The 27,699-nt window shown below is 40.3% G+C and overlaps 1 protein-coding gene across 1 annotated transcript; it reads right to left on the bottom strand.

The window, feature by feature from the left end:
• Positions 1-4,156: 4,156 nt before the first annotated feature.
• On the bottom strand, positions 4,157-27,699 carry LOC143416087 (protein NLRC3-like). The gene is made up of 6 exons (XM_076881463.1): positions 27,675-27,699; positions 25,833-27,633; positions 22,811-22,984; positions 17,637-17,816; positions 10,760-10,933; positions 4,157-6,216 (listed from the first exon to the last, which is right to left on the bottom strand). Exons 1-6 carry the CDS (start codon positions 27,697-27,699, stop codon positions 6,024-6,026), a joined length of 2,547 nt encoding a protein of 848 aa, XP_076737578.1. The 3' UTR covers positions 4,157-6,023.

Here is a 27,699-nt window from a genome sequence, read left to right as displayed (position 1 = left end):
ACAGAGTTTGCAGCACACCGTAGGGGGTCACTTCTATAAAGCTGGCTGTAACTAACAAAGGGGTGAAGATTTTTGCAGAGGGACACCGGCCTCATCTTCCCTTCTAGAAGTGCATGCTTAAATGAAGATGAATAAAGACGAATAAAGATTTTGTAAAAATGACTACTGAGTCCGGTGCCATCTCTGGATGCTCGAGGAATAAAAAGAACCGGGGTAAAACTGATTTCGTAACAACTGCTACCGGCTTTTTATCTGCCGATCGCCGTGCTACGGTTGCAAGAAAAAGAAGCAGAAATGACGTTCTCTACGCGTTGAGATGTTCCCCGTCCGTCGGCTAAACGCTTGATTGAAACTTCAATGCGACAGTGACACCAAGTAGAATTATAAATGTCACATAGCCCCAAACATGTCTTTTTCAAAGCCTGCGGTGAAGAGAAAGGTTGCTGATGAGCACCGACAATTTCAGGAAAAGTGGGAAATGCAATATTTCTTTGTTGAGCACAGGGGCACCCCGACCTGTCTTATTTGCACAGAGAAAGTTGCGCTGCACAAGGAATACAATTTGAAACGTCATTACACAACTAGACATGCTGAGCTGGATGCAAAATACCAGGGAGACGAGAGAGCGAACCGGGTTGCCAGTCTTAAAACAGATCTACTGAGGCAGCAAGATTTCTCCAAGAAAGCAACCAAAGAGAATAATGCAGCAGTCGGAGCCACGTGGTTAGTGAGATGATTGCTAAAGCAGGGAAGCCATTCACAGAAGGTGCATTTGTCTAAAAGTGCATATTGCAGGCTGCAAATATAGTCTGTCCGGGAAAGAAAGGTCAGTTTAGCAACATCGGCCTTTCTGCCAACACCGCAGCAGATCGCATTTCTGACCTGTCAAGTGACATTTATGACCAACTGTGTGAGAAAGCCAAATGTTTCAGTGTATACTCAGTCGCTCTTGATGAGACCACAGACATCACCGACACTGCCCAGCTCCCAATGTATGTCCGTGGTGTTGATGACAGTTTTGAAGTGATGGAGGAGCTGCTCACAGTAATTCCAATGCATGGCCAGACCACCGCTCAGCAGATATTTACAAGCTGTGTGATGCCATTGAGAATGTTGGTTTGCCATGGAAGAGGTTTGTTGGAATAACAACAGATGGAGCGCCATCAATGACAGGGAGGAAAAATGGACTGGTGGCACAAAACAAACTGGAAGAGGAAGGCGTGGAGGAGGCCATTGCTCTGCACTGCATCATCCATCAGCAGGTCCTTTGCAGCAAATGCCTGAAGTTTGACAATGTGATGTCTATTGTTGTGAAATGCATCAACCAAATCAGATCCAGGGGCTTAAAGCACCGAAGGTTCTGTGCTTTTTTAGAGGAAATGGAGTCAGAATATGGGGATGTGCTCGACTTCACTGAGGTACGTTGGCTCAGCAGGGGAAATGTATTAAAGAGACTTTTTGAGTTGAGAGCAGAAGTGAAGCCTTCATGGAGAAGGATGGAGTTAGTGTTCCTGTACTAACTGATCCCAAATGGCTCATGGACTCAGCTTTTCTTGTTGATATGACACATGAGCTTAATGTACTGAACAAGACGTTACAAGGCCAGGGGCAACTTGTCAGTGCTGCCTATGACAACGTGAGAGCATTCTCCACAAAACTGGCGCTCTGGAAAGCTCAGCTCTCTCAGACAAACCTTTGCCATTTCCCAGCATGCAAGGCACTCGTGGATGCAGGCACACCATTCAGTGCTGACGAGTATGTTGATGTCATTTTGAGGCTACAGGAGGAATTTGATCACAGATTTGCTGACTTCAAGACACACAGAGCCACCTTTCACATTTTTGCGGACCCCTTCTCCTTTGATGTGCAAGATGCCCCTTCTGTGCTTCAAATGGAGCTCATTGAGCTGCAGTGCAACTCTGAACTCAAAGCAACGTTCAGGGAGGTGAGTGGAAAAGCAGACAAGCTTGGACAATTTTTGAGAGACTTGAGCCCTAGTTTCCCTCGGCTTTCCCGAATGTTCAAGCGGACCATGTGCCTTTTTGGTAGCACATACTTGTGCCAAAAGCTCTTCTCCACTTTGAACTTCAATAAGTCCAAGTACAGGTCCAGACTTACGGATGATCATCTTCAAGACATACTGAGGGCCGCAACTGCTTCCTCCCTCAGGCCAAATCTGGCTCGGCTATGCGAGAGGAAACGCTGCCAGGTCTCTAGTAGAGATGGACCGATCCGATATTACGTATCGGTATCGGTCCGATACTGACCTAAATTACTGGATCGGATATCGGAGAAAAATAAAAAATGTAATCCGATCCATTAAATATCACGAAAGCACCTCACAAAAGTTGCAACACGCCGTAACTCACCTCAGAACGTTAGCACGTCGGAGCAGTATGCATCACGTGATAGAGCGGCTGTGGCATGCGGGACCTGTCGGTGGTCTGGATAGCATGTGGAGCTTCGCTAGCAACCCGGCATTTCATCTCCGACAAAGTTATCCCGAGAGAAGTAAAGCAAGTGTGTAAGTCCATCTCTGAATGTTTGTAAAGCATTCCCACGTTAAGCTTAACAAGCGACTGCCTCTCGCTCTCCGGCTGCTACTTCAATCATTAAACTGCTTAATGATCAGCTGATCGGCTTTTCTGTCGCGAGTCCGTCTCTCTTGTTTGTTTTTGGTCCACTTTGCACCAGAAAGAGGAAACCAGCGGCTGAACAACAGCAGCACGTTTAAACTTGATAAGCTGTTGTTACAATTTATTTAATATTACTTTCTACACCAGGATCTTTTTCTACGTAGCTGACGGCTGGTAACTGTGCAGGGGCGGATCTAGCAAAGCTTAGCCAGGGGGGCCGATAGGGCATTAACAGGGAAAAGGGGGCACAAAGACATACTTTTCTTTCTTATTCTCATTTCAAATGTCGAGCTTTTAATAAATAATTATCTGACACCCATAGTTTTAATTTGATGTAAAAGGAATAGAAGTCAATTACTGTATATAGTGACTATTAAGTCTAATATATATACCCTAGTAAGCTATAGTACTTTTTCCTTTGGGAAGGTACCATCTGTGCAGTCTGCAATTTTGTTGAAGAAAGATGTTGAATCTATTTAATATTTCTTGAAAAGTAATTGATTTCTGTGCATTTTTTTTCACACTGCATCAAATTAAGGTTGATTACTTCGATTAAGCATCATGAGGTGGAGCGTGAGGGGTGGTTCCCTATTTTTTATTTATTTATTTTTGTTGTTGCTGGGAGTTGGAACCCTATTAGTTAGGTTGCTTAATATTTACGCTAAGTACTCTTTAAAATACCAGAATAGGGAGGATGGTGTAGGTCTAAGTTTATTAGATTGATCAGTATTGCTGAACTATGAAATGTTTTTTTTGTATACAGGTATAACAGAATAGCTTTAGTGTAGTTGTTGTTTTAAACTTGAGTATGAACTTGCAGACTTGCAAAATGCAGCAAGATATTTTAAAAAACAGTTTTGTTGATTAAAAAACACTATATCGGATTCATATCGGTATCGGCAGATATCCAAATTTATGATATTGGTATCGGTATCGGACATAAAAAAGTGGTATCGTGCCATCTCTAGTCTCTAGCAGCAAGGAGTAGGCAAGAGAAGCCATGTTCAGAAGAACAGTTCATTTTCTACAGTGTTCCATTCATGTTCAGAAGAAGGTTATAGAACTGTTAATACAGACATTTCAATCTAAATACAGCAGATATAGAAGCCTGAAAGATACACACAAGTTCACTGACTAAAAACATCTTATTATTATTTTATTTATGTATTACAGATTGATTTATTTTCTTGTTAATTCTTAATTTGTTTATTTATTTTTCATATTTTGTGTTAAAAAATAAAAATAAAGAGATTTGAGAAGATTGGAATTTTTTAACCATGCCTTTCTTGTGGAAAACCTAATGCGGCCCAGCCTCACCCAGACTCTGCCTGCAGCGGCCCCCAGCTAAATTGAGTTTGAGACCCCTGTCCTACACCATAAATCAGTAAGAGAGGGTACGACCTCTCTCATGGCCCCAAGTGGTGTGTGCATGCCAGAGCACTCTGGAAGGCACACAGAGTCTTTACACACTACTAAGGATCAATCCTCTATCATTATGCAATCAATTATACAACTCTAAGCATATATGAGTAAATATTTCTAAGCATAAATGACAATCAACAATATAAACCTTACAGCTGGTTTTAATAACAGAATTTATTTGTTTCTCAAATGAGAAAGAGCTATCGAGAAACACTCCTAAATCTTTAGTTCTGAACTTTTCCAGTGGGCCAAGGTCAACATTATTAGATAATGCTAATTCTTTTCCCTTACATTATAACAATGTGAGGAGTTAATGCTAAGTATACTGCCATTAGCGGCTAATTCTAATTAGGGGTGAATAATTATTAGTAGCTAATGCTAATATCGTTTTCTCTTCCTTTTTAACAATGTGAACAGCTAGTGCTAGGTAGGCTGATGCTAGCAGCTAATGCTAATTTGACGTGAATTAGCATTATATTAGTGAGGAGTTAATGCTAAGTAGGCTGCCATTAGTGGCTAATGCTAATTTTAGATGAAAAAGCATTAGCAGCTAATGCTCATATTGTTTTCCTTTGCTTTGTAAGAATGACAGCAGCTAGTGATACGAAGTCTACCATTATTAACTATTGTTAATTTGATGTAAATTAGCATTATCCGATAATGGTAACCCTTTTCCCCTGCATTATAACGATGTCAGGAGTTAATGCTAACTAGGCTGCCATTAGGGGCTAACTCTAATTAGGTGAATAATTATTAGCAGCTAATGCTATTATTGTTTTCCCTTTTAACAATGTGAGCAGCTAATGCTAATTTGATGTGAATTAGCATTATATTAGTGAGCAGTTAATGCTAAGTAGGCTGCCATTATTAACTAATGCTACTTTGACGTGAATTAGCATTATGTGCTAATACTAATACTGTTTTCCCTTACTTTTTAACAATGTGAGCAGCTAATTCTAAGTACGCTCTTGTAAATAGGTAATTCTAATTTAGTGTGAATTAGCATTATTCAATAATGCTAACACTGTTTTCTCTTACTTATTAAAAATGATAGTAGCTAATACTAATACTCTTTCCCGTTGGGTAACAACGATGTGAGGAGTTAATGCTAAGTAGGCTGCTTTTAGAGGCTTATTCTAATTAGGGCTGAATAACTATTAGTAGCTAATGCTAATATTGTTTTCTCTTTCCTTATAACAATATGAGCAGCTAATGCTAATTTGATATGAATTAGCATTATATTAGTGAGGAGTTAATGCTAAGTAGGCTACCATTAGCAGCTAAAGCTAATTTGAGGTGAATAAGCATTAGTAGCTTATGCTAATACCCTTTTCTCTTGTTTTATAATGATGTGAGACGTTAATGCTAAATAGGCTTCCATGAGTGACTCCTTTCCCTTGCATTATAAAGATGTGAAGAGTTTATGCTAAGTAAGCTGCCATTAGCAGCTAATGCTAATACTGTTTTCCCTTTCTTTATACAACTTGAGCAGCTATTGCTAAGTAGGCCACTTTTCTCTGCTAAAGATTTCTGTGACCATGATAGAAACTCTGATAAGCTAATGCTGCTAAGCTAATGCTGTTTATGGGCCCTGTTAGAATCAATATTTCATTCTCATTCTGTTGTTTGAGAACAATAACAGAAAAATGTGCACTTCAGAACAAATTTATTGTGAATTCAGCTGTGAATGTACAGTTTGTCATTATTTAAGCTTCCATTTCCAAATGTTAGCTGACACTTTATTAGGTACACTGGTATCTATATCAGGTACACCTGTGACCTAAATGTTCCTGCAAACAGACTCCTTGGAGACCCCTACATAAATATCCATGAACTATCCAGCTAGACTAGTGTGTCTGTCCCTGAAAATATTCCTGCATGTGTGATTGTTCATGTGTCATCTGCAGGAAACAAACAGGAAGTGAGTGAAAGACACGGGAAATGTTTCCAGCTCTTCCTCCTCTATCAGATTTTCTCTCCATACCTGAGAGTGTCCAGTCTCCAGCCTGGATCCTTCAGTCCAGCCGACAGCAGCTTCATTCCTGAGGGACCTGGATGATTGTAGCTCAGGTCCAGCTCTCTCAGATGGGAGGGGTTGGAGGTCAGAGCGGAGGCCAGAGAAGTACAGCCTTCCTCTGTGATCAGACAGCCTGACAGACTGCAGACACACAAAACAACAATCTATCTGTCAACAGTTGTTTTCTCTTTGTCACAATAACATCTATCCATTTACATCCATTCAATGTAACTTTATTTATAAGTGACAATACCCAACAGACAACAACAGTCATCTGAAGCTGTTTAACAGTGTAAGGTGACCGCCTCCACTGTGAGCAGCACTTGGTGATGGTGGGAAGAACAACTCCCTTTGACACAAAGATCCTCCCAGTGAAAACAGGCTCCAGGAGGAGCATCTACCATGACTGGTTGCAGGGTGAGGGGAAAGAGAAGAGATGAGCTCAGAGAGACAAGAACAAAACAGAGAGACAAAAGTTAAGGACATGCAGTAGTGACATATAAAAGCATCAGGAGTGAAAAGAGGGGAGAAGAAAGCAGAGCATCATGGGAAGTCCACCAACAGCCTGAGCCTATAGCAGCATAACTAAGGGATGGTTCAGGGTCACCTGATCCAGCTCGAACTATAAGCTTTATTAAAAAGGAAAGTTTGAAGCTGATCTTCAAAGTAGAGAGGGTGTCTGTCTCCTGAACTCAAACTGGGAGCTGCTGCCACACCCAGTCCAACATAGCCAGGCTTTCTTTGCTGCTTTGACAAAACCTCAAATCCCAGTCAGAGATGATGAGCATCATCACAGTGATGATCATTTCTCTGTAACCCAGGCTTTCTGCTTCAGGATCTGTGCACGCTCACAGAACAAGGAGACCTTTAAACATCATTTCACTAAATGGATGGACTGAGCTCAGCCTACAGATGAACTGGTGCCAGAGATCATAAAGAACATCAAACAGTCAAATTCAACACTTTAATGGAAATATGAGATTAATGCTGCAGACAATCATGAAGCTGCTGAATTCATGAACATCAAGAATGCAGCGAGTGGTAAAATAAAGATTTGACCTCAGTGTGCTCAGTGTTCCTGTCTATTCCTAACATATTCCTAACATGATAGCTGCACTTTAGAGCTCTAAAACTGGAACTGACACATGTTTAAACTCTACATGTTACTCAGTACATTCAGTTCTGACACTCGCCCACAGTCCAACAAAGGAAACATGGAGATCACATCAGTTTGTCACCAAAGTCTAATTATTAGGGCAACTTAACCTGTTATTATCTCGTTAACTCATTAACTGATTAACGTCAGCAATTATTTTAATCACAGTTTTTAAAATCATGATTATTGTGAAAGTGCTCACTGGCTCTGAATATAAAAGCCATGGGTCACAGGAGGGATGTTGATCAGTGCTGGCTTGAAATGGGCGTCATTATGCGTCTCAGCCAATGGGAGCATTGAGGGTGGGCCTAATACTACTGCAGCGCTCACATGACCCAGGACAGAAAGAAAGGGGCGGGGACAGAAACATGGAGACAGGTACAGATCTTTGACATGTTCATTTTAAACTGTTCCAGGAGGCAGTGTTGATACAACTAAAGTTATCTGTTGTTGAAGAAGTCGGTCTGAGGAACGTTCTTAGGATCAACAAATGACGGCATGTATGAGCCTCAAGACGCAGCATCACAAGAAGAACACATGAGCTGTAGAAAAAGGAGAGACTACGAAAGCCACGGCGTTACAACATGAACCTGCTTGATCAGAGTGTGATTGTGAACAGGAGGAAGACTCAGCTGAGAACAGTGTGGTGGATACAGAGCAGAGCCCACCATCAGTACAGAGGCCTGTCCATCAGAGTGCTGCTCCAACATGCAGCACATGTACTTGGCCACAGCTGCAACATCTGTACCTGTGAAAGCTTCTTCTCTGTTGCTGCTCATATTGTGCAGAAGAAGAGAGTTTCTTTATCATCAGAAAATGTCAATGAGCTTGTGAGTCCTAGCAGCTGGCTCGGTGCAGAGGAGGAAGAACATGTCAGTCAGAGGAAGATAAATGCAGTTCATGTTGTCAACTCAACCTGGACTGTTGAAAGAGTTTTTCTTTGTCTGGTTTCTGACTGAGATTCTCCAAAGGAAATCCAGCACAAACACACACTTCACACACTCAAAGTCCTGCACAGTAAATGAGCTGATGAGCGTTTGTGCTGCTGCCTGATAACAGAACAATAGTTCTGCTGCTTCCTGTTCTGCAAACACACATTTATAAATGTTCACTTGCTGTTGATCAAAGGTATGTTGGTGGCTCTGGACGCTGAGGGAACTTTGTAAAAAACTAGATCAAATGTTAACGTCCTGGCAGAGGCAAAGAACTTTGATTTGATATTTGATTAGATTCATGTTTCAGCTCAGACTGACAGAAATATTTGAACTGCTGCTGTGTTAAAGGGAACACTGCTGTTAGAAAGCACCTGATCTGTTTCTGCACACTGAATGTTGCACTTCTCATACTGCAGTACTATTAAAATAAGTACACAATGCACTACTTTTGAACTCATGATTGAATGTTGCTGTAACAAAGCCATTAATGTGATTCAAAGTGTTCATGGTTTCCCAGCACAACAAATGATTGCACAAGTGTGACTGATCCACTTTCTAATGTGTGTGTAGCCCACACTGTGTGTCACTGTGTCACAGGTGAGTCTGTGTGTCCAGGTTCTATGAGGACAACAGGATATAGTGACTGAGTCCAGCAGCTTAAAGTCTGATTCCATCCTCCATTTAAATAACTCACAGCAACAACTGAATAGCTTTGCCTTTGTGTAGCTGACACTTCATTTTAATGTCCTTCTATTCTGGTTCATCTGGTCTCAGTTTCTATAAGCACACAGGTTTCATCAGGACTCTATGACCTCAGTGATCTTTGCTGGGCCTTAATGCTCTGAACAAAGCTGCACATCACAAGACTAAATAGAAATGAATCAGTCTTTCATTCTCACTGCTGTTTGACTTCAGCTCTCAATGTCCCACCATAACCCATGGAAAGAATTACTGTCCATCCAGGCTGCTGAACATGAAGCTGAAGAAGGTGGAGTATTGTGAGGGCTGATGGAGATGATGATGAGGAATCCAGGAGCAGTGGGTGGATGGCAGCATCAGCATGAAGGATCAGTGTGAGAACACATCATCATCCACAAAGGAAACCAGTCTGAGTGTCTGACGCTCTTGTTAGAAAGACGCAGTCCCAGCAGTTAGCTTGTCTGCTAGTTAGCTGAGAGCTAACTCACTTGTACATTGAATACCAAACTGTGTAAACCAGGGGTGTCAAACATATGGCCCGTGGGCCAAATCCAGCCCATGAGATAATTTCATATGTCAAATATTGATGAATTTTCAGGCTTGCTGATAATCAATGTGAGCACGGCTGAGATTTTATTCTGATGAGCAAACCATGTGGCCAATCACTTTAAGAGACAGACTGGGATCATACCATTATGTGAAAGAGGACATGTCCCATAGACAGCAAGGGTAGTGGTAGAGACCAGTACACAGAGAAATGGGAGCTGTACTGAAATGCAAGCGTGTCAGGAAAGAGTGAAAAGGCAAAATGAGCAGCATCTGGCTGCATTTCAGTGATATTGGAGACCACAAAGCTGAGTGCAACATTTATACAGGAGATATACAGGAGACGCTGAGAGTAGAACTGATAAAATTAGGAGCTGGCTAAAGTGAGACCCATTTTTATTTCCACCCATTTTCCATTGTGGAGGACAAAAGGTTTCAAACTGGTCCAGGTCTTAAACCTCACGTGTTCTTCCTAATAGCAGTAAATGGATAGAAATAAGGCTTTTATGAAAACACTGAATAAAACTTTCTGCCTTTAAAAAGACTAAATGTACAGTTCAGTATTGAATACTACATAAAATAAACTATATATAAAGTGTGTCTGAATGGCAGAGATGCAGAAATATGTGCATGTAGCACAGAGCCACGGCTCAGTGTCTGAATGAGTCTCACAGACCTGAATGTGCTGTTGAAGCCATTTATAATTATAACGTAATTCTTTACTCGTTTGATCTGCTCCTTACCACAAGCCACCAGACGTAGAAGGTTTTGGACTTTTAACTATATTTTCTGAAGTTTTACAACTTTTCTTACTGTTAAAAACCTTGTTATGGCCATTCATGCTGTACAAAGTAATTAGACATGTGTGGTATCTACAGAAACGTCAGAATCTCAGCTAAAAGTTCACAAAACCATCTCAACAACCACCAAACAGCTGAAACAGCAGGTGAACAGATCACACAGAAAAGATGTAAACACAAATCCCCCTGATCATCTGTTTTTTAAACATGAAGTGTAGTTTTGGACGTTCATTTACTGCTGGTTCAGTGAATTTTGGTTGGACAGTGATGAAACCTGCAGCCTCAGAATCTGTGAGAAGTCTGCTTTCAGCACGCAACAGCATTGTTGTGTTGTGTGGATTCACCTCTGCAAACGCATCACTGTTTCACCATCATGTTTCTACTTAGACAATAACAAAGGAAGCAGTTCCCAGGAACTACTTCCTGTCTTGTTAACATAAGAGTATGTTGCCCTTCAAAACACCTCCACTTCTCCTCTTATTAGAGGACTGCCTTATTATTAATCTGCTAATTCTGTCAGTTGATGAAAGAAAAATGCTTGATCTCACCTGAGAGTTTCCAGTGTACAGCGTGGACTCTTCAGTCCTTCAGACAGAAGCTTCACGCCTGAATCCTTCAGGTTGATGTTACTCAGGTCCAGCTGTCTCAGATTAGAGGTCTGAGAGCTGAGACCTGAGGCCAGAGCTTCACAGCTTCTCTCTGACAGGTCACAGTGACTCAGTCTGAAAAATAACAGATAAACAATTACAAAAATAAAACACTTCTGTTGAAGCGTAATGAGATACTATTATATTTAGCAATATTTCATCTTGTTTTGTCAGGAAACTGAGCACTGATGCAGAGCAACATGTGGAGAGAATCAGAGGAGAAGAAGTGAAGAGAGAACAGCAGTAAAACAACACTGAATTGTTCAGTGTGCTTTTGATATCAACAGAATGTGTCAAACTTCTTTATTTTGTATTTGTTTTAGTAGAATTGATGATTATCACTTAGATAACAACCACAGGCCAGGTCTAAATTGCACTTTGGTGACAGTTACACCCAGAAATATTTCAGAAACGTGGACAATTTGTGCTCCATTGTATTCAGTATTGAACAAACTGAGTACCGATGACCACTTAATATTTTTGATATTTTATTTGAGTTGTTCCACCTGATCTGTGTTAACTAGAATAAACATTTAAAAGCTAAAGCTATGATCACATATGTACTTACAGAGCTTTGTTGGAGGCGTTGACCACTGGCAGCAGCCTCAGAAGAGCCTTTTTAAAGGCTCATGTTCTCACTTAGATCACTTTATAGCTGTATATCTCAAATTTCTGTAAAGTTATTTATTTCATATTCTGTATAGTTTTTCATATTTATATCCTGTTCATAGCCTGTACATAGCTTGTACTCACTACAGCCTGTACATACTTAGTTATAGAATATTCACAACATACTTCATACCGTGTACATTATAACATACCATAATAGACCCATTTCTGTAATATACTTACATATCTATACTATTGCTAATATATATTGTAATATATCTATATCACTAAAGCACTTCTGGATGGATGCAAACTGCATTTCGTTGCCCTGTACCTGTGCATGTGCAATGACAATAAAGTTGAATTCTATTCTAATTCTATTCTATTTATTTCTACTTACATTTCATTCTGGGAAAAATGGGGATTACTTTGAAAACAGGAACTATTTTCCCCCAAAATCAGCCCTGGATTAGTAAATCACTCCAACATGTTCTCAGGCAGAAGAAGCTGTCTTGTTATGAGGGAGAGAAGAAAAGCAGCTAAAATCAGGTGTAAAAGTAAAGCAGAGGATGAGCTGAATAAAGGACACTCAAGGCTGGCTTGGAAAGGAATGAAGTCCATGGTGGGGATGCAGAACAAGGAGCAAAGATGAATGTGATGCTGAATCAGCAGAAGACTTGGACTCATTGGATTCCAGCTTTTTTTTTTATTAACATTTTAGAATCACTATACAATACCATCAACTTCAGCTATCTTTCAGTACATATATTTTTTTTATTTTTTTTATATATTTAAACAACTAAAATATCCATACAATAAGAATGAAAGAAGAAGAAGAAAAGAAAAAGAAGCAAAACAGGAAACAACATAAATAAAAAATACATAAGGAAAAAGAAAAAGGAAAGAAAAATAAATAAATAAATATAGGGAGTGTGTTTTTGTTTCCATTAATGTAACTAATTTTTCCTCTAGTCTTCTAGTAGTTAACAAAGTCAAAATCTAATGCAAAAGCAAAAACTAATTAGTCTGCCTTCCTCCATTACCACACATAAAGCTGTTAATCCTTTATATGTCCAATCTTTGAATCTGGTGTCCAATTTATTTGGAGCAAAATGTGTGTCATATGCACACCACTTAAGAACTGCTATATCCTCTTCTAGTTTATATTCTTTTATTACTGTTTCCCAAATTTTAAAAGTCAACTTGATCCATGGATTTTCAATAGTTTTTATTAAATTTTGCAAGCTTCTGTCTGCTATAATAGCTTGTATGGGGATGGAGGTCAGACTCTCCTCAATAACTTTCCATTGAGCGTCATATGAAGGATTACATCAGCATATCATAGGCCTTAATTGTGCTGCCCAATAATATTCCCTAAGAGAAGGTAAGCCCCACCCCCTTTTCCTTTGTTAAGTTGTAGGGTTTTAAATCTAATTCGGGGCCTTTTTCCTTGCCATATGTATCTTGACAAAATTTTATCCCATTCATTAAACTGTTTCTGGTTAATTTCTATTGGTAATGTTTGAAATAAATATAATAATTTAGGAAGAATATTAATTTTAATTGAGTCTATTCTCGAATATAAACTTAAATATGGAATTAGATTCCATCTCGCTATATGTTCCTTAATTTTTTTTTGTATTGGTAAATAATTTCGTTCTAATAGTTCTGTAAGATCCTTAGGTATTATGACTCCTAGATATTTAAAGTACTCTGTTTGCCATGCTAATTGATACTTATTTTTAATTTCTTCTGATGGAATATAATTGTACTTAAGCAATTGTGTTTTACTCATATTAACCCTATATCCAGATAGTCGACCAAAGTATTCAAATGATTGCATTAATTTAGGTAAAGAGTTTGATGGTTGACCCAAAAATATTAAAATATTATCTGCATAGCAGGCTAATTTATGCTCCTTTTCATGGATATTAATACCTTCTACTTCTTTATTTTGTCTTATATATTGAGCCAATGGTTCCAGATATAACGCAAATAATAATGGTGAGCACGCACAGCCCTGCCTTGTTCCTCTTTGCTGCTTAATACTATTTGATAGGTAGCCATTAATTTTAATCCTTGCCGTAGGGTTATCATAAAGTGCCTGTATTGTCTTAATTATATATTCGTGAAAGCCAAATGTATGCAAGACTCGGTAAAGAAAATTCCAATTAACTGAATCGAATGATTTTTCTGCATCGATACTGATTACCATTGCTTCTATTTTATTCTTTTGAATATGATTAATAATTTGTAATGTCCGTCGTACATTATCTTGTATTTGGCGCTCTCGAATAAAACCTGTTTGATCATTATGAATTAGATTAGGTAAGAACTTTTCTAATCGTCGAGCCATGATAGATGTAAACAGCTTGTAATCTGTATTAAGAACACATATTGGTCTATATGACGCACATTCTAATTTATCCTTGTTTTCTTTTGGGATGGCAGAGATAATTGCTTCTTTGCAGCTAGAAGGTACTTGAGCCTTCTTTAGGATCCAATTCATTGTTAGAAGCATCACTGGTATTAATTCTTCTTTTAGCTCCTTGTACCATTCTGCCGTATATCCATCTGATCCTGGAGATTTATTAATTTTAACTTTACTTATTGCTATTCTTAGTTCCTTTTCTGTTATATCTTCAATCAAAGTTTTATTCTGTTCTTCATTCAGTACTGGTAAATCAAGAGAATCTAAAAAACTGTTAATTTCAACTATACTACTCTCTGTGTTATTAGCATACAGAGTCTTATAAAATGTTTCAAATGCACTCTGAACTTCTATTGGTTTATTTTTTATTAGTTTTGTCACTGGATGTTTGATTTTGTGAACTGTATTATCTGCTATTTTCTTTTTTAGTTTCCAGGCTAATACATTCTTTGCTTTTGATCCTCCCTCATAATACCTTTGTTTAAGAAACATTAATTTTTTTTAAATTTCATATGTGGTCAAATCATTTATTTCATTTCTTGTTTTCCTAATTTCCTCCAATATATCCTGAGATGTTTTTCTTTCATGCCTTTTCTCTAATTCTTATTTTGTAGCTCTTCTAATTTCTTATTTCTCATATTTTTCTTATAAGAGGATATTGCTATAATTTTCCCTCTCAGGACAGCTTTTAAGGCATCCCACAGTATAGGACGAGACACCTCACCATTGTTATTAGTTTCCATATAGAAGTGAATCTCTTTCTTAATTTGTCCTTTAAAGTGAGGATCATTCAGTAAGCTTGAATTTAATTTCCAATTATTGAGTTTTGGTTGCACGTTTAAATCAACAGACAGGTATACTGGTGCATGATCGCTTAACTCTATTGTTCCAATTGCACAAGTGCTTATTTTATCTTTATTTTTCCCAAAAGTTATGAAATAATCTATTTGTTCTGTCCTCACTAAGCGTTGTCCTCGTGAACGTAGACTCAGCTATACAGACAGCTAAACACTCTCCTAATCAAAATCCAGGGAACAGGCCAATGTGTTGAGTTGGATGATTTAATAAGGAAAAAGTGTGAAACTGTTGACAAAACCAGAAATAAACCAATAAAAATGTTGCATCAACATACAGTATAACAAACACATATTCAAAAATATGAACGCAATATTTATCTGCTTAGTGAGTGCCCGAATAAAACATCAAATGAAATCACACTCATGATCAAAACGTTAAAGAAACCACATGGCAAGTGAGCTAGCTTAACCTTACTAGCTTAGGTTATATACATATTCAAATTAAATTCTAACTACAAACTATATCACGCCTTCACAACAAATAATAATGCACACAAGTTGTCTCAGTGATAACAAACAATATTACTCACAGATGATGCCGTTTATCAACTTGTGAAGGCATGGATGGCAACAGATTAACGGAGGTGAAACTGCCTCTGGCTAGATCTTACAGAGTAAAAAAATTACACAAAAACAACCACAAGAGGGCAAACTGCTGCAGAACAGAAAATGCCTAATGCCAGCACACTATTCTTGTGTATAACGAGTGCGGTGAGGAAAAATAAGTATAATCCCTTTGGTAGGGATGCAAGTCTCTCCATATATCAATTAGTCCCACCTCCTTCATCAATGTATTTATATTCTTAATTAATGTTTTAGTATTCTGTGCTTTTCTATTGGAAATATCTAGCTTTGGTTGTAGATGTATATTTAAATCTCCTCCGCAAATTAGGAAACCTACTGTCTCTGTTACCATCACATCTATAATTTTCTTAAAGAAATAAATATCGCTTCCAGGGGGTGCATATATATTTAACAACGTGACTGGGTTCCCCTCAATGTTTCCCCTTACCAAAATATAACGTCCCTCTTTATCACTTATCTCGGATATTTTTTCAAAGAGTAATTTGCTTGATAACAGGATAGCCACTCCTCTCCTTCGTCCAGTTTTATAGGAAGAGGAGAAACTGTTGTATAACCCATTCTTTTCAGTTTTTCATGCTCCTTACAGTCTAGATGGGTTTCCTGTGGATACACTATTTGTACTTGTTCTTTCTTCATTTTAGTTAAAATTTTATTACGTTTAATTGGATTCGACAGGCCATTTACATTATATGATATGATTTTTACCTTATCTTTAAGCATACCCTTACTATTTGAATATTATTAATGTGACAACGACATGTACCATCAGACCACTCCCTAAACATACATAAGCAAACATTAATATTAACATTAAAGCTGTATAAAACAACAGCTACAGAAATAAGCTTTATTTGGTCAAAGAAAAAAAAAAAAAGACTTCCAACTGTGGGGTCCCCGATATGACCCTAAGTAAGCCCCGATAAAAGAGGGGGCTTCGAGGGGGGCCTCTCTCACCTCTATGTGAGACAGGGCCTTCCTTAGCCAGCAGGCCAATGTCCATTCTACTAATAGCATAGGTAGCACGTCCGCCTATTTTCAATTTCTGCATTGCCACTTCAGTATATTATTTCGAGATAAGAAGTCTTTACCAGTGTATATGGCTATAGCTTGATTCCAGCTTTGATATCATTGATTTCAATGAAGAGCTTTGTGATTGTAGCAAAGGGCTGGTAGCTCTGAGAGTCCCACTGATGAGGCGTTTGTGAAGGTTCGCAGTCATCTAAAGAGCTTAGAAAAAAAGGCATCTGGACTTCTTTAAGTTTTTTGAAGACGTTTCGCCTTTCACCTCTCATCCAAGAAGCTTCTTTATTTCTAGGGTCAAATGGTGGAGAGTCCCAGATTAGCCTGTGTACAAACAGACTTCAGCCATATGAGAGTGAGTGTGAGTGAATGAGAGCACACACAGGACACTCTGATCTCTGAATGTGTGTGACGCAGTGAAAAAGAGGATTGTACTGGATATACTGTGACTGACAAACAGAGTTTAAAGAGAAAGGTGTTTGGATTAAAATGGATTATGCTAAAGTGAACGTGCTAATGAAATCTGAACTGACTGAAATGTGAAGTGAAGATAATTCAGATGTAAAAGAGAGAAACTGATAATAAGGTGGGGCTGGAGATCAGTGAAGGGCATGTAAACACCTGATTGGTTGAGTAGATATCAGATCGACAGTTTCACAGTTTTCCCTGTGGATTATAACTTTAAGAAGATGTGACATTCATCAAGGAATCCTGCTCTCCGGATTATTTCCATGAACACTGAGCTGGATCACATCTACAGTGCTGGAAGTGCCCGTCTCACCACCAACCTCCCTGTGCACATTCACTTTTTAACCCTTTGTGAGACACTAAAGGTGTAAATCTGAGTATTTATCTATGTTAGTGCGAACACCTCTAATAGGTTGGTTTAGTCTTTCCAAGTCATATCTTCCCTTAGATCTGCGGTCCAGGCTCCTAAAATCATCCTAGTTTTACAAGCACTACAATCTAGAGGAGAGCTGCACTAACAGGTGTGACTGATGAGATCTGACCTGCAAGGATACTCATGTTTATGTATATCAGGACAAGCAGGGAAGACCTGGACATCAACTCTGTCAGGCTGCCTGAGTCCTCTCACCCACATCAGCTCAGAACTCTGCATTATCTACTGAGTCAGACTCAGAGGATCAGGGATCAGAAGTTCTACAAAGAGTAGAACCAGACTTCCTGTATAGAGGTGTGTGGGCCTACTGATCCACAGTGTCAGCACAACTTTCACATCATATTCATCTCAGCACTAGTAAAACATGTGACTGACCTCAGAGTTTCAAATCGACATCGTGGATTCTCCAGAAGAACACACAGCTGCTTCACTCCTGAATCCTGCAGGTTGTTGCAGTCTACACTCAGGTCCAGCACTCTGGGATACGAGGGGTTGGACTTCAGTGCTGCTGCCAGATAATCACAGCTGATCTCTGACAAATCACAGTCCTTCAATCTGAATAAAAAATGAAAGATGTAAGTTTATTAGACAAAGTGTGAGCTTGAAATCATTCAGTGTTTCATCATCTGTTCAGAGCTGAAGAAGGTTCAGAATGTAGAAGTTTAGAAAATGGAAACTCCAAACAGCTGAAGCCAACAGGAAGCAGCTTCAAACAAACAAGAGAAAAAAATGAATTTTTCACATTGAAGTCGTACATTTATCATAAAGTTGTCAAGTTTTGCCGTGTGAAATAAAAAAACTGAACAGGAATCCTCAGAGTTGAACCCTCTGCACAGAGGTTCAGGTTCCTCTTCAGGTCCCAAAGTGCAGAACAACAAGGTTTCAAACAGCTTCGTTCCAGCAGCATCAGCCACAGAAATGCAGAGATAATTCTTTGGATCTCTTGGTTGTGTTGTATGATGCTGTGTTTGCATATCTGGTGTCTGTGTTGCTTTGTGAGGACGGATCATTTACTGCAGCTCCAGATAAACAGAGCTGGACCTGAACCTGGTAGCTTCACTTAGAAGACACTTGTGACGGGAACGTCAGGTCAAAAAAGTGCCCCTCCGACAGCCAAACCCATCTGTTCTCTGATTGGATAGTTACATTTGTGATTGACATGACATTGACCAATCAGATGAAAGGAAGAAAAATAGGGTCAAAATTCGTACTTGTAACTTGCAGGGTTTTTTTTTGGCTAAGTCCACACACAAATCTTTTTTACACACACACAAATCTTTTTACACATACAAATTTTTTTCACGCACACACAAATTCTTTTTACACATACAAATCCTGATTTACAAGTACAAAATCTTTATGACCACATTTTGAGCCCATACAAATGTTCTGCAGACGAGTCCATGCGCTCACAACAAAGCTCAGTGTGGACGACGCTGTGCACGCTCCAATGCTGATTGGTTAGAAAGTGGGCGGGAACAGGGAAGAGAGCGACAGCAGTGTTCAGCACAAACACGAAGGACCAAAGAAGAAGAACATGACAAGCTCAGATGGAGGCTGCAGTGGACACTTTTCATTGTTTTAACATTCGCTTTCACTTCAGCTTCACCAACAACAGCACAAGCAGAGCAGCCCACTGACTGCGTGGCCGTGACGGCGCCCCCTGGTGACTGTAAACCACTACAACATGTAGACGGCCGTCTGCTGCTCATTTCTTTGCCACCATCACAGGAGCTCTTTATCATGTTCTACACTCTCATTGGTTCTTTGTGTGCTTGTTTTTTAGAACAGTAGTCATTGTGATTGTTCAAAGAAGACAGTCAGCTGTGACTAAATGTAGCTCCTACAGCAGTGATTGGAATAACTACTGAAGCTAATCCAGTATCAAAGCTCAGGAATCAGCAGCTCCCACCTCGTTTTCTTTGAACAACTATTTTTAGCTGCTGTGTTTTTGTGTTTCTGCGGACCTCAGACATCCTGCTGCTCTGGAGAACTGAAGCTCTAAAGGCTTCAGCCTTTATCTCCAAGAAACAAAGCTGATCATGGAGACCCAGCAGGTCAGCTGATCTGTGGACAGCACCAGCATCTTTAAGTAAGTCTGAGAGGTGAGCAGTCTTTGGAAGCCTTTACTGTCTGATAGTCTCAGAGCAGGATTTGGATCATTATTTGGCTTTTCTTCTATTATTATGTTTAGTTTCTGCTTCACAGATATTCTCTGAGATGTTCTCTGAAATGTTTCCCACTGTTGGACAAACTTTCACAGTTTCTTCATAAAGGAGATCTCCTGTGCAGTCCATCTGTGATAATATGTTAAACACTGAATTATGATTCATATCTGAATGTACTGACTGTTAATTACTGATGAGAACATAATCAGTAAATATAAATATGTTTGAGTTTGGCTTTGATGAATCAGAATAAAAGTAATAAAATAATGATTTTAGAGACAGGCCTAACTCAGGCCAGCTGACAGCCTGTGTACAAACAGACTTCAGCCATATGAGAGTGAGTGTGAGTGAATGAGAGCACACACAGGACACTCTGATCTCTGAATGTGTGTGACGCAGTGAAAAAGAGGATTGTACTGGATATACTGTGACTGACAAACAGAGTTTAAAGAGAAAGGTGTTTGGATTAAAATGGATTATGCTAAAGTGAACGTGCTAATGAAATCTGAACTGACTGAAATGTGAAGTGAAGATAATTCAGATGTAAAAGAGAGAGAAACTGATAATAAGGTGGGGCTGGAGATCAGTGAAGGGCATGTAAACACCTGATTGGTTGAGTAGATATCAGATCGACAGTTTCACAGTCTTCCCTGTGGATTATAACTTTAAGAAAATGTGACATTCATCAAGGAATCCTGCTCTCCGGATTATTTCCATGAACACTGAGCTGGATCACATCTACAGTGCTGGAAGTGCCCGTCTCACCACCAACCTCTCTGTGCACATTCACTTTTCAACCCTTTGTGAGACACTAAAGGTGTAAATCTGAGTATTTATCTATGTTAGTGTGAACACCTCTAATAGGTTGGTTTAGTCTTTCCAAGTCATATCTTCCCTTAGATCTGCGGTCCAGGCTCCTAAAATCATCCTAGTTTTACAAGCACTACAATCTAGAGGAGAGCTGCACTAACAGGTGTGACTGATGAGATCTGACCTGCAAGGATACTCATGTTTATGTATATCAGGACAAGCAGGGAAGACCTGGACATCAACTCTGTCAGGCTGCCTGAGTCCTCTCACCCACATCAGCTCATCAACTCTAAACAGGAACGAGCAGCTCATTTCAAAATAAAAGGTTGGAATTGTAAAGAAAACAAACAGAGCTCATAAACTGAAACTGATTTCATTTTTTCAGCTGGAACATTTTAGTTGTTTCTTTTTCAATACATACATAATTATATTTACAGTAAGTCTTATCATTCCCCTTTTCCCTGCCAGTCACCGCCAATGTTCCCTCTAATGTTTCATGTGTCTGAGCGAACACACAAACTCCCTGAGCGTCCCTTGGACCTCTGTGAGCAACAGCAGACGTGTGCACTGTGGTCACGCCAGCATCTTATCCATCCAAGTTACATGGTTTATTAAAGTAATCAAATTACAGCATTTACATTGATGTTAGACTACTGTTAATTAACTGCTTTAGCCCACTTACAATGAAAATTAAAAACAACCTTGTTCATGACCTGTAGCATGTTAACACTATTGGAAGTAAAAATAACTTGAACTCCAATTTTGAAAACACAACTTTATTTTTTCTATTTTTATAAAGCTCTGACTTGTATTATGAGTCTGTGGTCTGGGAGAGAGTCTGTAACTCTGTCTGCAACATACAGGATATAATGACCAATGTTGAGCAATTAATTATATAGTTACTTCTTCAAAAAAGTAACTGAGTTTTGCAAACAACAGAGTTTGTTGCAATAAATACTGAATACTATCGTTGTTATAAACAACAATACTATTCAGGAAGAAAACCAAACATTGCAGATATTTTATCATAACTCTGGTTTTACGTGGCCGATCAACACAATTTAAAAACTGGTATAAAGTCCACACTTTTTCCCCTCAGTTGTTCCGTCTGTCCTGCTCACATCTCCAATGGTTGTATACGTTGTCATTAACGTGGCTTCACCTCATCATCAGCCACTTTGCTTGCTATAACACCGGTGTCGGCACATAAGGACGCTGTCATAGCCTGTCAGCGACGTTGATTATCTGCGTATATACGAATGTGAATCGCGTGATTGGCTGGACTATGGGATAAGGTGGCATCGTTCTAATCCCATATGGGAGCAGCCAGTCACTGACTAACACTGCAGAACAGAATTGTTGAAGATTTAATTTTTATTTCAATTGAGATTTGATTTTTTTTTTTGTGTGCAACACAGATTTTCTGTGTGCAGAGACGTGCCAGCAGCGCGCAGTTGCACGAGCGCAGCTTAGAGGGAACATTGGGCACCACCACAGTTCACTTCAACAAAACTTTACTTCAGATTTGTTTTCATGTTTTGATCCAGTGATGAGAGCCGTTTCCCCCATGCCCAGTCCTTGTACTAAGCTAGGCTAAACACGTCCAGTGCCTGTCTCTGTGCAGCTTTTAATCTGATGTTAATAAGGTAGAAATGGAGGAAGAAGAAAATGACTTCATCAATCAACATGCAGCTACCAACCCAAATGGTGAGGTGGTGGTTAGTTATTACTGTCGTTTATGATCCCCTACATTATCCTACATTCAAATATATTCTCCAGCTACAATAGTGTTTGTGTTCCTAAAAGGATTTCATGAACGTGTTATTGTTCATGTCACATCTGTATGAAACAAAGAGGAAGTGAGGTTTATCCTTCATGATCACAAACTGTTCCAGCATGTAAACCTGAGATCTGTGTGGAGCAGCTGACCTGTACGATGTGCTCAACACAAACATTATTTACCATCAGTTACTGTGTGACTGAACCACGTGGGTGTATGAAACATCGCTTTCAGTTTTAATAGCACATGGCAACATTCAGACGTGAATCTATACAGTAACACTTTGATTTGTTACAGTGAGGAGACTGTTGAAGGAACGATGAGGGGAAACTGTAACAGCAGCAACAGAAACCCAGGAGACAAAGCTGAGGTCTGGGTTCCTCTATGCTACACACAGCCTCCTGCTCCTGGACTTTAGTAAACACATAAATGTCTCCAAGTACACTTACTTCAGAAACTCTATTAAACTCATTACAAGTTTACTTCAGCTTTAAATTACTCACAACATCAGCACACATGAGTAAACAAAGTAACTCACAGCTACTGTTCACGTTTAGTCATCTTTAATACAAATATACCTCATTATTATGAATCTCACAGCTACCTGCTCATTGAACTGAACAATAATTCTGTTTGACCATTAAAACAAAATATGTGACTGTAAAAAATGTTCAGACAGTAATTAAGAATCTCCTAAGCAATCCAAAGATAAAGAAAAGTTCACCTGCCAATTCTATAAAGCTTGGTTGTTTGTACAATAATATCATTTAATGATATGTTTGGATCCTGACCTGAGAGTTTCCAGTGTACAATGTGGACTCTGCAGTGCAGCAGACAGAAGCTTCACCCCTGAATCCCGCAGGTCATTGTTACTCAGGTCCAGCTCTTTCAGACTAGAGGACTGGGAGTTGAGAACTGAGGACAGAGCATCACAGCTTCTCTCTGAGAGGTTACAGCCACTCAGTCTGGAAGAAAACAAACAAACAAACAATTAAATCAGTCAAATGAAACATTTTTAATGCCAGCATGCAATACAATTATTGGTTAACTAAATAGCTTCATTAAAACACAACTCTTCTTCTATAGCAGCACTTACTCCTTGCAAGCTCCACCTGCTCCACCATCTGAGTCAGAAGACATGAAAACAAACTGTAAATCTAGTAGAAACATGATTGGAAATCTTCTCAGATCCATTTGTACATTTAGAGCCTGATCCTGAAATATAGCAGCACGGACATTCACAGCAGCAAAGGGTTCTTGCTGATCTGAGCTGGCTTGGCCCTGGCTTATTGAAGATTAAAGAAAGTGGAATCAGCTGTTCAAACCCCCACAAGGCTGCCCGCTGTGACTGAGACGATGGGACAGGTCATGACTTCTCAAAATGGGCTCATTGAACGCAGCACGGATAAGATCTTGAAGAAGCTCATGGCGGCCGTGAGTTCACAGACTTTGCTCTTTGAGCGCAAAACCGATAACCTCTCGGAGAAGCTCGTGGCTCTCCAACGGGAGATTGAGAGACGAGTGACGGACTGTTAGATCAGCTGTGAAATTGACATGCAGTTGTTCGCACCAAAGAAAGCCACCATCAGCTCATGCGGGTAACATACCGGCACGAGCTGTGGTCTCAAGGCTGGAGCTGAACATAACAAATCTCACCCTGATAACAGACGGTGTTTAGACTGTTCCTTCCCATCCTAAGCATGCTTATCCCCTCCCGGTGCAGACGGTGGGTCGAGGGGACCAGCGCAAATGCTGCAGGCCCGGGTGCGCTGTCTACACCGGCTGTCTCTCACCTTTTACCCATCCCTGCTGCTTGTCATGTGTTTCTATGGCGCATTAAGAGTTTTCATGTGCTCTGCGCTAAGGTCATTTTTTTTGTCTGTTCTCAAACTGATCTCCCTGTTGAAGCTCAGTCTGGGAGGAGTTCTTTTTTCTCCTCATCTTTCCTGATGTTGTGCATTTTCTGCTGTTTGGTTCCGGGTCGCTGCTCTAGCGGCTGACCGGCCAGCTACCTAGCCTGACCCGTCTCCCCAATGTGATGTTTGTGTATTGTATGTACGGTTGGAAAGCTCAGTATCCTAATTGCCCCTTGAAATTAAATACAGTGTTCTGAATCTGAAAAGATTACAGAAGACGACTCTGTTCAGTAAATATTACGCTCATGCTGTCACGAAATACCAAAGGTAGGTAAAACTCTGGTTGTTGCAGCCATCCAGTATGACATGCTTTGTACTGTCCTGCTGCAGTTTGTGACACCTGGTTGATGAGTTGTGAAGGATGATGAAACAAACACTTCACTCAATGTTTGTCTTCTAAACTGGATGTAATTTGGGCAGCCGATAGGTTTTCTTAATCTATCCCAGCTGCAAATAGGAACACAACAAATAAATAACTTTACCCACTTGGATCCTTATCATTCAAGATTGTGAAAAGATTCTCTACTCAGAGAATACTGGAGATTTTAGATGAGAGAGATGGAAGATGATGAAGGGGAAGAGTTTTCACAACTTGAGGCCTTTTGTCTTCACTGTACAGGACAAAGAAGACAGGAAGGGAGGGAGAAGTGAGGAGAATAACACACAGGAAATGGTCTTGGGCAGACTCAAACCAGGCCCTGGAGTCACGACTCTAACCTTCAGTACATGGGTCACCTGCTCAGCCAGGTAAGCTACAGCAGTCAGCAGTGTGTGAGTTAATTTGAAGACAATGATGACTATAAGTCAGGTAAAAAAAATACTATCATCAACCAACAAGGGGAAAACAGTGAGCTTGAATGGCCAAGCTTTGACCAAGGGTGGCTCACTCCTCGGTCTTCTTGCCCAAGGAGTGAACCACCCTGCATGGCCATCAATGTGGTGCAACCAAGGCCATCATACAGTACAGGCCATCCAAGCTGATTTTAACTTTTCGTCCCAGATACCACCTTAGAAATCATCTAGATTAGGATATGTTGGCTGTTCTAGATCCAATCACAACAAACAGAGAGCTGTTGTGTGTCCAAGGTGAACAGGAAGAATATATACATGCATAAAGTCAATAAAGTCCGAAGGTTTGCTTTAGACTGTGCTGCAGTTTATCATCAAAGACAAACAGGCACCATGCTGCCAACAAATGGCATCAAGTCTGACTTGAGGTTTTTGTTCTTTTTTTTTTAATCAAGATTAAATTTTATAGCAACCACAGCAGAGATGACCAGGGAAGGTGTGCTTGAGGGGATATAGCTACAACAGCTGGTTTCAGACTGAAGATGAACTGAGGTGCTGCACCCAAGTCTGCAGGTTCAGGGAGGGACAAACATCTGCTGCAACCAGATTGGAGTGAGAGGAGAGAGCAGGCCAACAACAACAAAGAAACAACAAACACACTGTGGAAGACCGAAGCAGAGTTTAATTTAAAGTGGAACTAAGGATGTTTCTCTGGCTGCCATGATTCACTGAGTAATTCAAATGCTTTCTTTAATGCAGGACCCACCATGCATGTAAAAGCAAGTGTTTCACCAACATTTGTGACTAAAATAGACCTGCAGTAGAAATGTATCTAGGAGCATGCATGTGAATATAAAGTATCACAACATCAGGCACATGCAGCCTAAGTGTTTAAACAAAGACTGATAACATAACAGCAGCAGTGATGATCAGAGTTTATGGTGAATCCAGCGTCTCGAGTTCTGGAGGCATCAAAGAGGTCACAGTTGTATTGGAGAAATCCCAAAACTTTAGGATACAAATTCATACAAAGACAGAAAACCTGGTGAAATAAATTACTGACACAGTTGGATGTTAAAAGTAAAGACATGAGTACAAATGTACTCACAGAGCTTTGTTGGAGGCTTTGACCACTGGCAGCAGCCTCAGAAGAGCCTCCTCTGAAGCAGAGTATTTCTTCAGGTCAAACACATCCAGATCTTCTTCTGATGACAGTAAGATGAAGACCAGAGCTGACCACTGAGCAGGAGACAGTTTGCCTGTGGAGAGACTTCCTGATCTCAGGGACTGTTGGATCTCCTCCACTAGAGAACGATCATTCAGTTCATTCAGACAGTGGAACAGATTGATGCTTTTCTCTGCAGACAGATTCTCACTGAGCTTCTCCTTGATGTACTGAACTGTTTCCTGATTGGTCTGTGAGCTACTTCCTGTCTGTGTCAGCAGACCTCGTAGGAGAGTCTGATTGGTCTGCAGTGAAAGACCCAGGAGGAAGCGGAGGAACAAGTCCAGGTGTCCATTTGGACTCTGTAGGGCCTTGTTCACAGCACTCTGGTGGAGAGATTGTAGGTTTGGTTTGTTAAATAGTTTAGACCATGTAGAGGTTGTTTGTTGTTCTTCCAGCAGATTGAGTCCAGAGTTGATGAAGGTCAGATGGACATGAAGAGCAGCCAGAAACTCCTGAACACTCAGATGGATGAAGCAGAACACCTTGTCCTGGTACAGTCCTCTCTCCTCTTTAAAGATCTGTGTGAACACTCCTGAGTACACTGAGGCTGCTCTGATATCGATGCCACACTCTGTCAGGTCTGATTCATAGAAGATCAGGTTTCCTTTCTGCAGCTGATCAAAAGCCAGTTTTCCCAGAGACTCCATCATCTTCCTGCTCTCTGGACTCCAGTGTGGATCTGTCTCAGCTCCTCCATCATACTTGACCTTCTTCACTTTGGCCTGAACCACCAGGAAGTGGATGTACATCTCAGTCAGGGTATTGGGCAGCTGTCCTCCCTCTCTGGTTTCCAGCACATCCTCCAGAACTGTAGCAGTGATCCAGCAGAAGACTGGGATGTGGCACATGATGTGGAGGCTTCGAGCTTTCTTGATGTGGGAGATGATGCTGCTGGCCTGCTTCTTATCTCTGAATCTCTTCCTGAAGTACTCCTCCTTCTGTGGGTCAGTGAACCCTCTGACCTCTGTCACCATGCCAACACAGTCAGGAGGGATCTGATTGGCTGCTGCAGGTCGTGTGGTTATCCAGAGGCGAGCAGAGGGAAGCAGTTTCCCCCTGATGAGGTTTATCAGCAGCACATCCACTGAGGTGGACTTTCTAGGGTCAGTTAGGATTGTAGTTTTGTGGAAGTCCAGAGGAAGTCGACACTCATCCAGACCATCAAAGATGAACACAACCTGGAAGTCTTCAAAGCTGCAGATTCCTGCTTCTTTGGTTTCAGTAAAGAAGCGATGAACAAGTCCCACCAAGCTGAACTTTTCCTCTTTCAGCACATTCAGCTCTCTGAAAGTGAATGGAAATATGAACTGGATGTCCTGGTTGGCTTTGTCTTCAGCCCAGTCCAGGCTGTATTTCTGTGTTAAGACTGTTTTCCCAATGCCAGCCACTCCCTTTGTCAGCACTGTTCTGATTGGTTCATCTCTTCCAGGTGAGGCTTTAAAGATGTCTTCTTGTCTGATGGTTGTTTCTGGTCTGTCTGGTTTCCTGGATGCTGTTTCAATCTGTCTGACCTCATGTTCATCATTGACCTCTGCAGTCCCTCCCTCTGTGATGTAGAGCTCTGTGTAGATCTGATTCAGGAGGGTTGGGTTTCCTGCTTTAGCGATGCCCTCAAACACACACTGGAACTTCTTCTTCAGGGTGGATTTAAGGTTACGATGACAAACTGCAGCTTGAAGTTCTGAATGAGAAGAAAAATAAACACTCAATTCCAAAAAGAACTAATCTTTAAAACATGTTGCTCCAT

The sequence above is a fragment of the Maylandia zebra genome, unplaced genomic scaffold (assembly GCF_041146795.1).
Source record: "Maylandia zebra isolate NMK-2024a unplaced genomic scaffold, Mzebra_GT3a scaffold11, whole genome shotgun sequence".
In the NCBI taxonomy this organism is placed as follows: Eukaryota; Metazoa; Chordata; class Actinopteri; order Cichliformes; family Cichlidae; genus Maylandia; species Maylandia zebra.
Note: the sequence above shows the minus strand (reverse complement) of the source record. Positions and strands in the feature narration are given on the sequence as shown.

What these genes read in the sequence shown, in the direction of transcription:
- LOC143416087 (XM_076881463.1), bottom strand. Translation starts at nt 27,699, where the DNA reads ATGGAGCAACATGTTTTAAAGATTA. An exon ending in GCAACATGTTTTAAAGATTA is followed by an intron (nt 27,634 to 27,674) that starts GTTCTTTTTGGA and finishes CTTCTCATTCAG; the next exon opens with AACTTCAAGCTGCAGTTTGT. An exon ending in AAAGCCTCCAACAAAGCTCT is followed by an intron (nt 22,985 to 25,832) that starts GTGAGTACATTT and finishes GTTTTCTTCCAG; the next exon opens with ACTGAGTGGCTGTAACCTCT.